The 14,174-nt window shown below is 45.2% G+C and overlaps 1 protein-coding gene across 9 annotated transcripts in view; it reads right to left on the bottom strand.

Annotated features, from left to right (window-relative positions):
• Positions 1 to 1,383: 1,383 nt before the first annotated feature.
• The window catches only part of sdk2b (sidekick cell adhesion molecule 2b), a 251,231-nt gene continuing 238,440 nt past the window's right edge, over positions 1,384 to 14,174 (bottom strand). For 7 of the 9 annotated variants that reach the window (XM_056429473.1, XM_056429475.1, XM_056429477.1 and 4 more), the window contains exons 44-46: positions 9,659 to 9,788; positions 4,153 to 4,209; positions 1,384 to 3,624 (exon numbers count right to left, since the gene is read on the bottom strand). In XM_056429473.1, coding sequence (XP_056285448.1) covers positions 3,157 to 3,624; positions 4,153 to 4,209; positions 9,659 to 9,788 — 655 coding nt within the window. In that variant the 3' untranslated portion in view covers positions 1,384 to 3,156. The remainder of the gene's footprint in view (positions 3,625 to 4,152; positions 4,210 to 9,658; positions 9,789 to 14,174) is intronic. The other 2 variants (XM_056429479.1, XM_056429481.1) reach the window with 1 other exon arrangement.

Here is a 14,174-nt window from a genome sequence, read left to right as displayed (position 1 = left end):
TCAGCAATTCATGTCACAGTTTTACGCCGCCTCTAAGTAGATCTCATTTGAACCACACATTGTGGAAACTGGTGTCCATCCAAACTGCAAGAAGAGGGAGAGGTTTTCCGGGGCAAACGGACCGACTAAAATGGCGACGGTCGTAATGTGCGTCGAGTCAGAAACCAATTTCATCCACCAATCAGTGCATTCGAAAAGGCGTTCATGAACGTCACTCAGGGAACGGCCCCTTTCTCAAATTAGTTTGCCCCTCCAACAGCCAGTATGTCCTCTTCATATCCCCCAAACCACCCTCAGTGAAGCTCACAAATGAGGCAATTAAATTCAGGGTTTCAAACTCCTTTGAACTACACCTTCTGTCTGAATTCTTTATTATTCCAACTGTGGGTTCTCAAAGCTCATCAGAGCTATTTAGTACACTGGGCTCCCCTTTTTTTAAAAACCGGGACCACCGGCTCGCTCTCTTCTGTCATTCATTTCCCGAGGGAGAGCTAAAGGGAGACGGAAGGAAATAAAAAAAATTGGCCTCCTGTCCTTTATTCCTCTGTTGGAAGGGAAATTTCCCATGTGTTTAAAAAAAGAAGAAGGGATTAGCGCTAGGGACGCGCTCGCTCCAGTTCCCTGTTCTGTCCTATCCGGTCTAATCTCCTCTCTTCTCATGCCCATGTGTTCAGTAGGTTAGCCCCGGATCAAGTCGAATGTGATCCAATTAGCATCTAACACCATATCTGACAATGTGCATGTGCTACCGTCATGCAAGTGTGCCTCTGATTATACCTTAAATACATGTATAGGTATCACTGTATGTGTAGCCTGATAGGTTTAAAGGGCCCACTGAGCCAGTTCATCCGACCCAGGAACGAATGATGAGCTAAAGAATTTACAGTGGAGCACTGAGGAAGATGAAAAGGTACGGAGTGGACATTTGTATGTAACAGGATTTCACAGCATCTGAACTGATCCAATTTAGTGCTGCCCTCAGTAACACTAAGGTTAGATAAAGTTTCATCAACTAATTAGCAACATGCTAAAAAGCATTTTACACTCGGAACATTTTGTGCTCTCACATTTATGCACGCTTCCCTTTGATGTTTTTTAAAGACTTGTCATTAAAGGTAAGGAGGTTTTTCCCGTGACACGATATTTCACACTAAGTAAAGGTGCACAGAGACAGAAAAATAGCCCTTCTTTCATTTGCTGTTGATGTAGAGCGTCGGTGGAGTTAGATCAAGGCGACCTCCGCTTCCTCTCGTCATTAGTGAAGAGCAGACGACGTGCTGTGCAATCGGCGTGTTTATGTTGTGTTTTTATTCACCGCGCTGGGTTTGTTGAGGCAAAAGTTGAACTCCTGTATCCAGTTTTTCAAGTGAGCACCAGAACTGCTAACATTCAAAAATAATTTATTTCAGAAATGTACCGTGATCATATATTCATTCAGATTCTGCATGATAAGCTTTTGTTGCGTACAATGAAATCACCCCACAGAGAAAAAAAAAGAGAGAAAAGAAGTGACTTTTTTTAAAACCTTTTTCTTTTACTATGAAAACTAGGAACACACCACTGAGTCTTCACCATAGCGTTAGGAGTGCGCCTGGCGGCCGGCCGGACGCTGCCAGCCCTCTGTGGCTTTACTCCAGGCAGGTTTACAGATGCTGCAGGACAATCTCTTTATAACCAGACACACAGTGAATGATCTGTAAAGCTTATGCACAGGAAGTGTAGTAACACGCGCGCACACACACACACACTTTGGACAATACAGTCACACCTGAATATTACATCGTGATTGATTACACAAAAGGGAAAGACGTGATGCAATTCAATGACATCATCTCTCGGCGCAGGCTCAGCACTGCCCCGTGATTGTGAGCAGAGGCAGATAAATGTTATACCAGCAGGAAGAAAAAAGAAGAAAAAACTTTGTTTCTCATCAAATTCTTACTGTTAACATTTTAGCAGGACGAGCAGTTGTGCCGACATGTATCCGTGCCAGTCTACTTCAGGGAGTTCTGACCCTCTCAGGTCAGATTTCGGCAGACATTTGCAGAATGAGACTGATGTGTGTGTGTGTGTATATATATATATGAGTCAGTAAAGAGTGAAAATAAATATGGGTCGTGAATGCAAATGAATTCACAGCCCACATATGTCAGGATTAAAAGAAGGCTCTCGGAATGCGTGGCCAGCCATTACCATGCCGCAGTCAAGGGCCCCTCAGCAGTTTCAGTAACAATTGGTACCAGATATCATAAATAATTGTTTCTCTATCAAGGCATCTCTGATCCACAACACACTCACTAAAACGACTTAAACACTTTCACGTTCACAGATATACACTCATTTGATATATCTGCAGGATCCCTCGGGCACGGCACAGTCATTGACCTTTGACCCGCCAGGGCCAGATGTCAGATTTTACTATGCATCAGTGTGCTGTAGGCTCGAGAGCCGTTTCCATGGAAACCCGCGATTGTGTCGCCAATGTCCGCTCATACCTCTCCCGGCCAACACATTGAAAATGTGTTCAATTTGGCATGAAGTTCCACATCCATGTCTGTCCTCTTTGTTGTTGTTTTTACATCCAGTCCAAACCAACACTTGTCCTTTCTCTTCCACAACATGGTTCCGTCATATTGTGTTTTCAGTCTCTATCAACACTACTCTGCATTGACGTGATTTTGTCTTTTAGGTACATCTACTATATATATGTTGATATATATATATATATATTTATATGCATGTGATTTCAAAGATTCTTGTGACTTCGTACAGAATCAAAGAGATTACCATTTGAATGTTTCCAAGGAAAAGTAACAAAAAAAATGGAGGAAAAAGCCATGCATGCAAATAGTTCAAATAGCGAAATAAACGCAAAAAGATGATGCAGACAGTATTGTGTCAACTCGTGGGAGAAACCTACACTGGCACACTTCCACACAAACTATCAAAAAAAGTGTTCCAAAAAGTCTCATATTGTTGTTCCGCATGTTTCCAGGTTGACTAAAGAACAGTAACGCGTACAAAATAAAAATAAAAGTAATCAAAAGCATGTAAATGACTTGAATGGGTTAACTGTGCGCTTCTGTGTTCTCCTTCAACACAAGCTGGGTAGATATTTCCAGAAGTTTTGATGTCCTTTTACAGCATTTCATTTTTTCACACAAAGGAGGAGAAGCCAGCGATTGGGGCCCTCGAGCCAGGGGCGAGGCTGCTAGGGGGCCTGTAGAGGGTGCTGTGCTGGCTGGGGGGGTTGGAGCTCTGTTGGGAGGGGGTCGGAGTCCGGCTACCTTTGGGCCTAAACAAGCTGCCTTGGCCCTGGGGCGGCCCCTCAGGTGGACCCTGAGGCTGGCCCTGGGCTTGCTGAGGCTGGGGGCTGGGCGAACTGAGCTGGGGGCTGGGCGAACTGAGCTGGGGCGGCAGCGGCGGTAGAGGAGGCAGCGGCGGCGGGGCACAGTGATCCGGGTCGCCCGACTCGGACTCGGCGTAGCTGTAGGCCTGTGCCCGGGATATGCCTTTCTGTTGGCGCCGCCAGGAGTTGTAGTAGGTGGGGTCGCTGATGTAGTGGTTGACGAAGGAGTGCGTCTTCTGTCGGTTGGGTTCCACCTCGTACTCACTGTCGCTGCCCTGTGAAAGAGAGACAGTAAAGATGAGACTTCCGCACATGGAGGTGGCGCGGGGTGACTCTGCAGTGTTTTCCATGTGGGGCAGTTAGAGATGCTGAGGCTATAAATGCAAATGAACATGAAGTTATTGAATTGTCGTCAATTCACAGACATCCCCGTCTAAACGACACACACATGCACACGCGCACTTACATTTACAACACAGTCCGAGGACACACGGATACCAAAGATGGTCAAAGCATGACGACGGAGGGATGACTTGTTACTGAAGCGTGTATTGTAAACGGACCATCAGCACAAGATGGCAAACGTCAATTCAATCTTCTGGGCTTAATCAGTATCTTCAGGATATAAGATCTCTGCATCCCCACCACGCCGGCGAGACCGGGTTTCGGTGTTGCCCAGCACAGCGTGCCACATAAAACCTTGAATGGGAATCTGAGGGAGAGGATTGGATGGGGACTAGCAATAGGAGCCAGTCACCTATCGGGCTACAAACATTTAAAGCAGGAAGCCACAGGAACCTCACCAAATGCAGTGGAAGTGTATGTAGGCCACCTGTCCCATATGAAAACACCAGCGCCTCCTATGGGTGAACAAAACAATGAGTTTTACAGGACATCACCATAACAGAATGATTCAAATGGCCCAGTTATGACGATGATGATCATAGATATGTTATACACATGTAGAGCTCCTTTGTGCCACTCTGGGTGAATGGTGGGAATAAGCTAAAAAAAAAAAGACGATTTATTTGACTCATTCTTTAACCCTCCTGTTACCTTTAGGGTCAATTTGACCCCATTCAATGTTTAATGTCGGTGTTCTTTCGGGTCAATTTGACCCCAGGCTGTTTTTCACTGTGTCAAACATATAAGAAATATCAACTTTTTTATATATTTAAAGGGCTATTTAGGTAGTCAACAAACAAACATAAAGTACCTCACACTTAAACTTGGAAAACAATATTAATTCTTATAATTTTCTGGAGGTTTTAATTGCTGGGGTCAAATTGACCCCACGGGTAAAATATGTCAGAAAATATAAAGGTAATAGGAGGGTTAAACATTGAATGTGGTCAAATTGACCCTAAGGCAACAGGAGGGTTAAACCATCGCTGAAAAAATGGCACCGACCCTGAGCACATTCTCGCCACTGAGCCTCCACCTTGCAACGCTCTTGTATTCACCCTCGAGGAACGTCCCACAAGAGGCGATGTGATCATGGAGCACTCGGCGGGGATCGCTCATGGTCAACTCATTGCCTTGAGAGCGAGCTGCCAATTGGCTCGCTCTCCTGTGATTAATCCCCTGGCCACATGAGAACCAATACACGCTCGACACTGCCAACATTGTCACCGTAGGGTCATCTCCCAAAAGAGGCGTGAAGAAGACGTAATCTACGAGTGCACCGTGAAAATGGTGCTGATAACTGTGATTGTTTCCAGGTTCTTCATCGTTCTTCATCGTTCTCCTCCGCTTCTCCTGGTGCATGTTGGGAGCATGCACTCCAGAGCATTCTGCTCATGCTGGATTATTGCCCGGCACATGTGTGATGCATCTGGCAGTGGGCTCAGATTACTCCTCCGCCTCCACGTGGCTCACGTCTCCTTCAGCGAACCCCGTCATGAGACTTTTTTTTTTTTATAGCTTTCGGAAGAGTTTATACATGTCAAAATAGGCCTTGTGTTGAATATCCTGCCTCTTTTCATCTTCTTTGGTTCCAAACCGAAGAAAGTGTTCCCCAATCCCTCAACTCCTATTTCCCCCCCCCACAAATTAATCAAAGGCAGACATTATGTATCTCAAGGTTTGGCTCACAACGATCATAATTTCTTCTTTTTTTCCCCCTCGAACCTTCTTTCATATTGCTGTTCCTCTCGATACGTAGAGCAGGAGTCTGAGAATCATTAGAGCCTTCCTGTGTTTGTTGTCCATGTTGTATCATCGGTGCCCAGTTGTAAATACTCGAGGCCGACCGGTGTTGACGGGCATCCAGTCACGTCGCAACACGACAACAAGATCCGTTCACAGTGGAGCAACAAGACATACCGAGCCCCTTCGAGTGGTATTACCTCACTCTGGAAGACTTAACGCTGCATTAAGAGATGAAACAGCACTCTAGTTGAGTGTGTGTGTGTGTGTGAGAGAGAGAGTTAGTGGGAAGGAGCGTTGGGAGTGGGCGTGACAGTTGTTCTGACTTTTGAGATGCTCTGCGTACGAGTATGAACCAACGAAATCTGTCCTCCTTTTGCTTTTGGTTCATAATCAGTCTTGAACAGAAATAACTCAAGGATCCAATTGAGGAACCGACAGTGGAGATGCTCGACAATTCGCCTCCGGGACGAAAACAGCTCCTTACTTCAACTCATTACGAGCTAATTACCCGAGCTGAATGCTGTGAAAGAAAGAGACGTTGCACCTCAGCTTCGAGGGAACCAACATCTTATGCATGCCATGATATGTGTGAGACAGACCCATACCAGCCTGCCACCGACAATTATTACACATGCTTACATCGTTATGCCATTAAATTAGGCAGAGAAAGACATCCATCCACTTAACTGGTGAAACCTCTTGACAGGAGTTTGTTTTATCATCTGCATAATAAAGTTGCCCTGTGTTCCTGTTTGCAATCGCTAACGTCATGATGGGAGAACACTGCTGGAGAGAGGGGGGGGGGGGGGGGGCACCAATACAACAATGGATGTGCATTAACTATTGGACACAATTACTATTTGGTGGAGATAAATTAGTCATTGTCGGCAAAAGAGAGCAGGTGTTCAGACACTCTATCCCCTGCACTTTGACCGTTGACCCCCAGTCTTCTAGAGTTCAACTGAAAATGGCATATGCTGCAATTCTTATTTTTTATTCTTTATATTCATGGCTAAAGATGTCTCGCAAAGCGGTTCACGATAAACCAAAAGTTAAAGGTGGCTTTGTCAATACCTTTACTTCCCTACGGTTTGTATAACGGCCTGAGACTGAAACAACAATCTCCTGGCAAGCATGGCCCCCACCCCCATAATTGAATGCATGCATACCCCAACACCACAGAGTGGGTCAGTCATTTGTCCTCTTAGTTATGGATTATTGCAATGAGGGGGAGGAACAGGGGGGCTGTCTATGTCACTCCCATTGATGAAGTGAACACAGCAGGGGTGCCGCAGACAAAGACAGAATATGTGGGGCTCGAGGGGGATTTACAAGTCCAGAGACATTCAGAGTACATCACATTATTGTTAAAAAAAGAGGATTAGAGTGGAGGAAAAACAGGAATTGGAAAAAGTGTTCTGGGCGTATTGAAATGCCTGCCGCGTCAAGAGGAAGTTGTCCTTTGTCGTCATCAAGGCCGGGATATAGGCCTCCTTAGCAGCTCCAATCCCCTCTGCTATAATGTATGTGGCTTCAATCAGAACCACTACGATCAAGGGATTCGAGATGCTGTTGGGTATTAGTGCCGTCCCATACCGCTGGACTAATGAGAGTAACGGAAACATGTGCTTTTGTTGCGGTTCCCTATTCATCTATTTTCCTTTTCTTAATGTGTCACCCGTCTGGAGTTTAAGGGACTTTATTGGGCAAGTTTTCATCTCACAATTCCTTCTTTCATCCACCGTTTCTGTCTCTACTCACGGCCCGCTCTCATGTTCTCAGGCCTTCAAATTATTAAAAAATACATTTCTATTTCAGTTGCGATCACAATGTTCCTTCATTCCACGTTGAGACGTCCTGCTTCAGCCTGAGCTAGTCTAAACAAACCCAAACATTACAGAAGGCACTCTCAGTTGAGCCCCAGCCAAAATACTAAAAAAAGGTACAGTCGACAGAGAGAGACTGGGGGAAGGAGTATGAAGAAAGAGTGAAATAAACCGAGGCAGATAGATAGGAAGGAGGAGAAAGCGTGGAGCTTTTTCATTTCTCTCCCACGGAATGCCACTCTCCAGAGGGAGCGTGATCTACGATCTACGAGATGAGATCATCTGTCTTTGACTGGTTTCAGTCTTAAACAGCCAAATGAGAGAGCCAATACTGTGAAAGGAAAAACAGAACATAGAGAACTACCTTCAGTGCTTTGCCAAGTCAATGTGAACTTCCTCCAGAACCCCTCTTGAGGACGAGCACAAATGTAAACTTATACCTGCTGGTGGAATCCCCCGGGGGATTAAAGAGGACAGCACCATGTCATACTGATGGCTCGGAGTTATCCGCTCAATAAAACTTCTTATTTATTTTATCTGTAGATTATATTTGTAATCTTTTGAAATCTTTTTTTTTTTTGTTTCATCAACATCAACACATTGGGACTGAATGAAAAAATAGCCTCTCTGCTAACTTACTGCAAAGTTTTTATTAATGTGCACTGTCCCTTATTAAATAAACCATTATAAAAATAAAAAAATAAAAACTTCAAAGAGCATTCCTGGATTCCTCCAAAGCACCGTTGGGTGCTGATACGGCGGCCTGTCGGGGGCCTCGGAGGGAGGACGGGCCCTCGGGTAACCGGCAGGGCTCTGTGTGGTGGAGCCCATCAAAGCCAACGTCAGCCTCCTTGAATGTGCAGTGTGGCAGAGGGCGGGCGCCGCCATCGCTGGTCGATGGGGGGGTGGGGGGCGGCGACCGCATTAAGGCCGGCCGCGCTTGACAATTCACAAGTGCGAGCAGTAGATATGTCAGACGGGCGATGAAATGACAACATTATTTCATTTTGAGGGAATGTTATCGTGCTGCGAAAGGTCCTGTCCGTAACGATTCATTGTTGGGAGGTTTCCATTTGATCTGGAAATGGGACTCAGGTCCAGATAAGGCCTGCCGGGGAGAGATCTCTGGCTGCGGAATTCACACGACGTAGCGAGCTGAGAGATGACCAGGGTAAAGAATTTGCAGATAAAAGAGGAGACCGATGGAAGCCTGAAAGCAAGGGAATTCAGGACGGCCACCCCCTCCCCTGAAGCTTTCATCTGATTCGGATCAAAACCAGGCTGCGACACCAAAATCAGAGAGCCGGGGCGAGAGGCGACATGAACAAAAAAAACAGAAATAACTTGTGTGCATATAAGACATAGGGGGAAAAACTATTCAGATTTGTTTTTATCATTTTTTTCAAACATAAGAATAAAGGAAAATCCCCCAAAATGTAATAGAAAGTCAGAAAATCCGAGACACGAGGGCGGCACGTGGACTCTTTGATGGAAAGAAGAGAGACAGAAAGAATTTCATCGATTACACCGAGCGGGCAAATGCGGTTTTGGCTCGGCACAGAGCGAATGCCACAAGTTAGACACTCGAGCAGCACTTGTTCATTTATCAGCCCTGGCAGCGTCTGCCAAGGACCCTTTGGAATTCAAAAGAGATTCAAAAGTGATATAGCTGACTACCTGCTACGCTAATGAGGCTCTGCCAAAAAAAATTAGAAGAAAAAAGAAGGGTGATAAGCCAATACAGTCTTTAAGTTTGACTCGGAGAAGAGTTTTTCTCATTCTGACCTTGACTAGCGGTAAAAACCTCGGTAGGAAAGTTGGGGCGGCGCGTACCAATACGTAACCGGCTTCGCCTGTGCTCTCTCCGTCTTACAAAACGGCTGCTGTGGCTGAGTGCAGTGGCCCGCATCGCAGGTGGGATGTCTGCCCATTGACATTCTCCACAGGCCGCCCGCTGCCCGCTCTAAAAAGGGCTTGACCGCCAGCGAGCAGAGTCATTAATCTCTCCTCTCTCCTCGTGCATTGCCGGTACTGTATGGTATGACCTCTAAGGGCCCCCGGTGGCCTTTAGGCGAATGACAGAGAAAGAAGAAGACGCCACGTGGACAGAATGAGCTGACACGCAAAACACTGGACAGCCCACGATGCGAAAAGCTGAATTTGCGAAAAGGAATTCAAGAAGATGACGGTGTGCACACACAGACGGGTACAAACATACCACGGAGACACAGATCGATGCAGACGGACGGAGGTGGACGTTTCACACACACACACACACACACACAGAGAGCAGACAGGATGTGGAGTAAAAAGACGAGAGTGGCTACTGCACCTGTGAGTCTGAGATTTCGGAGGGTTTTTCCGTCAGGCTGCTGCTCTCCGCCGGGATCAGGTCGTTGTACTTTGTGCTGACGTCCTCGTCTGAATAGTGAAGACTGCCCGGACTGGGCCGAGGAGGAGACCTGGGCCAGGAGGAAGAGATTCAGTTGGTTCTTCTCCTCAGTCAAAGAATTCAGTTTACTCTCACATTGAAAATCGATTGAAAAAAGATCTACGGATAATTCCAGTTTATTACAATTTAAGTCTTATTTCTGTAGTTTTTACAAATCACATTTCCCTTATCAAAGTATTTGAGTTCTGTGAAAGCACTGATTACAACAAAAAAAAAGAAACAGTGAAAGAGGGCAGAGATCGTTAGGTTAGAAAATCAGGCTAATTTATTTGGAAGGTAAAAGTTGTAATTATTTAAAAAACTTTGCAAAGTCACTTCCTTGTTCTGCTTTGACCTCCAGGACCTATTGAGCAGAGTTCACCTGTGACATTTAGGATTCATACAGTTTTTTCGTCTGCTGTGGTCACCTTCAGGTTTACCTCCAAATAACTAGTTTCAGATATTCCGGCTAAAACGCTTGCAATTTTGGTCTGAACGCTGCTAACCGCTCTCAGAACTGACTTCTGTGAGCACAGAGTACAGAAACCCCTCAGCAGCTTGCCACACGCTTGATCTTGTTCTTACTTATGGCGTTGACATTGTTTCCACGCTCTACCTCTACCTGTCTCTCCCCCACCCCATCCAGGGCTGTAAAGACGTTTTGCTTTTTTTTAGCGGCTCTCTATTAAACGCGATCATGACGAATAGAAGCGATGTCAAAGCTACACGAGCAAAAGCTACGCAATAACTCTAGGCCTCCCTCATTCTCGCTCACGTTGGAGGCACTACAGTGAGCACTTCCTCGCGGCCATGTTTCACTGTCGGTCTGAGTGTGTAGGAGGGCGGCTCCATGAGAATCACGAGACACTCATGAGATAGCTCTATTCCTCCAGTCCCTCCTGGAATGAATAATTCCCCCTGATCCCGTCCTCGCCTTCGGGCTGTGGAACGTCAAGTCAGGACCTTGTGACTAAATTATAAACTTAAAACTCTCGCAGCGCTCAAAGAGAGGAGCTTAAAAGCTGAGCGAGGACAAATGAATGCGGAGAAACACGAAATGCCGAAAAAATACATTTCATAAAATGGTGTGCTCTAGTAAATAAATATGAAGCTATAAGCTCCTCCGTCTACTTTCCACTGTCGCCCGTCCTGGTAAACAAACACCCATCTTATTTCTGATGATCGGTGCTGGTTTAGCAGCGCCGACTGGGACACGCTGACTCCTGTTGACTTTCCAGGCCGTAGTGTCAGAACACACACACACACACACACACACACAGGGCCTATTTGCTTCGTCGGAAAACCAGCATTAGCATTTTTCCAAATAAATAATGTTTGAAAGCATTTCAGAAATGTTGTGGATAACTCCCAGCAGTTTTCACAAGTGGTATTTTGTAATGTGGTGAGGAAATGAGGGAAATCTGTGTATTGCGTCTCATATTATACATCTCTGTGCTGACAACTTTGATAACGTGGAATGTATTTTACTTCTTATCTTATAAAATAAGGGATAAAAAGGACTGATATTTTCTTTGTAGGCTGTATGAAAAAATATTCTTTAAAACGGCTCAAAGAAAATTAGAGGTGAAAGGAACCCCGAAAAGACATCTATATAGAACTAGTACTTACATAATCACTTGTATTATCATATTCAATATTGACTGTTTTTAAGTACTTTGTTTACTTTTCCTCACTGTGTTACGGATGTATACTTTCTTTACTTTTTTCTTCTTTTAGCTCTACTCTACTCTATTTCTCTTTATGATTGGAATATGCACGATTAAAATGACAACTGGTAAAATGTGATGCGTTTGGGGTTTATGGATGCATTAATAATATGATCTCTAAGGACTACAGATGAAAAACAGCTTCTTGGCTATTTCTGGCACATTAAAAGAAATGTTTGAATGAATGTGCACTTAAAGGAAGTAAATAACATAATGAATCAAGTAAATGGATGACATTAAAGCCATTTTCAAAAGTTGTTGAGTACATTTCTGATAAATAGACTAAGTTTATCCTGTAATATATGATTCCATTGAAGAGTACTTTGAAGTGATTATCTCATCCAATGGGTGCCAGATTGTCTTTGTAGCAAGATAAAAAACGAATAAATAACACCATTTGCCACATTTTAAAAATAATGGCCAAAGACAATTTCCTCAGCGATACAATTAATTTTTTTCTGAAGCGCCAGAGAGAAGAACTTCTGTCGGGAGGCCACGGGGACATTATGATAAAGTGCCTGTTTAAAACCATTGGTTAAGCTCAGCCCACTTCAACTCCCCTCCTCTCCTCGACTCCCTTACACTGTTGAGTGGGGCGTGAATTATTTATCGTCTCTCTCACTTGGACCGGTCCACTACTTAATCCCCCCTATCCCCCCTACCCCTCTCCAGCTGCTTGCCGGGGGTAGAAATGAGAACCCGGGGTGGGTGGGGGGAATCAAATCTGCTTCTGGTCTACACTCATTATGAGGCTCGCCTCTTGCTGCATTCGCCTGTAGGGACTCATTAACATGCCTGAAGTGTTCAAGGGCTTCGTCACTCAACTGTGTTTAAAACCACGTTAATCTACACAGAATTACTTCACCGAGACCGTAAACCCCGAACCAAAGTGTCACAGTGTGTATTTCAAACTCTTGAAAGAGGAAGGATACAAAGCCATACGGGCATGATGCTATTAATCCGCTCCTCTTAAGATTACAGTAAGACCTCAAACCCCCGAAAGACCCTAATGAGCGAGTCCAAGTGGAAGTTTGTGTGCTGTGGATCTGGACTGCTAATGTCAGACATGAACTGTGGGACTACATACAACCTGAATTGAATATGTTTAAGCATCGTCAGCTATGTCAAGTGTAAACAAAATCCAATGTGTAACTATCCTCGGCATTTATTTGAACCTCCTAAAAGTGCTAACAAGGCACATTAATAATCAAATAGTCCCGGATCGATCAGTCAATCACTCCGAGGGAACTGGGTTGACTTTCCCGGTGATGGTGCTTGAGTTTATACTGTCATGCACATCGGCCCTTTTGTTAAACTCTGGACAAATGATCTCCCGCGGTGAGAAAATGTCAAACACGAGTGACATTTGCTGTCCGACACGGCCCTGAATTCGAAAAGAACACAGTCGGATCAGGAATGTTTAATTCCCGATCCCAGTACCAGGCAGGGGACTTCATCTTGCCTTTGGTACTCCGAGACCGGGGATCAAGATGTGGCATTAATCTATAATCGGGGGGGGAGGCGGCTCAGGTGTCGGGCTTTCGGTTCCTCCGCCGTGGGCTGAGTTCAAAGAGTGCCGAGTCTGAAAGTACATCTGTGCATTCTTTCACTCGCCGCCTCCCACTTCAAGCCCTGAGACATAAGAGGAAGCTGCCTGGAAGCTCCTCAAAGGCCCGGGGGTGGCTTTGATCCGCCAGCGTGGGCCGCGCTCACGTCCACACGTACGGACGCACACACACACACACACCTTTACGTAGTCCTCACACGTCCTCACACACTAGACATTGTACTTTTTCCACCAGATGGACATGCCGACTCATGCACACAGACACTCACACACACACACATATATATATAAATATATATCAGCGTGGATCTGTCCCCCACCCCTGAATCCCATCTCCCATCCGGTAGCACTGCAGAAAGCTATTTTCAAATCAATTCAATTCAGTTTATTTGTATAGCTCATTCTCACAAATTACAAATGTGCCTTTACAATCTGTACACATAGACATCCCTGTCTCAGAACCTCACATTGGATCAGAAAAAACTCCCAAACAACCCTTTCACGGGTAAAAAAATGGAAGAAACCTTCAGGAGAGCAACAGAGGAGGATCCCTCTCCAAGATGGACAGGTGCAATAGATGCCATGAGTACGGAAGGAATCATTACAGAGTAACAACACATTCAATGAATATGACAGTGTATGAATAGTTGGCAGTAGGCATGGACCACGATCCAGACCTCCATGATCCATCAGGCACATGGAGGTAGAGAGGAGGAGTGGGCGGGGCATCAGCAGCGCCATGGCATAGTTGGTAGTAGGCATATTCCACGATATATATATATCACATCCATATGAAACGCAGTGACTTCTGACAAACCCTTCACCTCCACGACAGCAGCCGTCTCTGAATCCAGGTCTTAGATAAACAGGTCTTAATGATCCACGGTTCCTGCAGTGTCCTTAGCACATGTGTCTGCCGGAGTGATATTATTAACAAGGCCATGGTCTCAGCACGCTGCTTGTTCTGCAGCTGGGAACTCGCTGACATACAGAAGCTCATTAAAATGGAATATGGAGTATTTCTATATGCTGCTTTCAGAGAGCAGGAAGAGTGATTAACTTGTCATGCGGCGAGTGTTTTTCTCTTCTTCTTCTCCTACAGAGCTGAACATGTTACCACAGA

This window comes from Pseudoliparis swirei, chromosome 13 (assembly GCF_029220125.1).
Source record: "Pseudoliparis swirei isolate HS2019 ecotype Mariana Trench chromosome 13, NWPU_hadal_v1, whole genome shotgun sequence".
NCBI lineage: Eukaryota > Metazoa > Chordata > Actinopteri > Perciformes > Liparidae > Pseudoliparis > Pseudoliparis swirei.
Note: the sequence above shows the minus strand (reverse complement) of the source record. Positions and strands in the feature narration are given on the sequence as shown.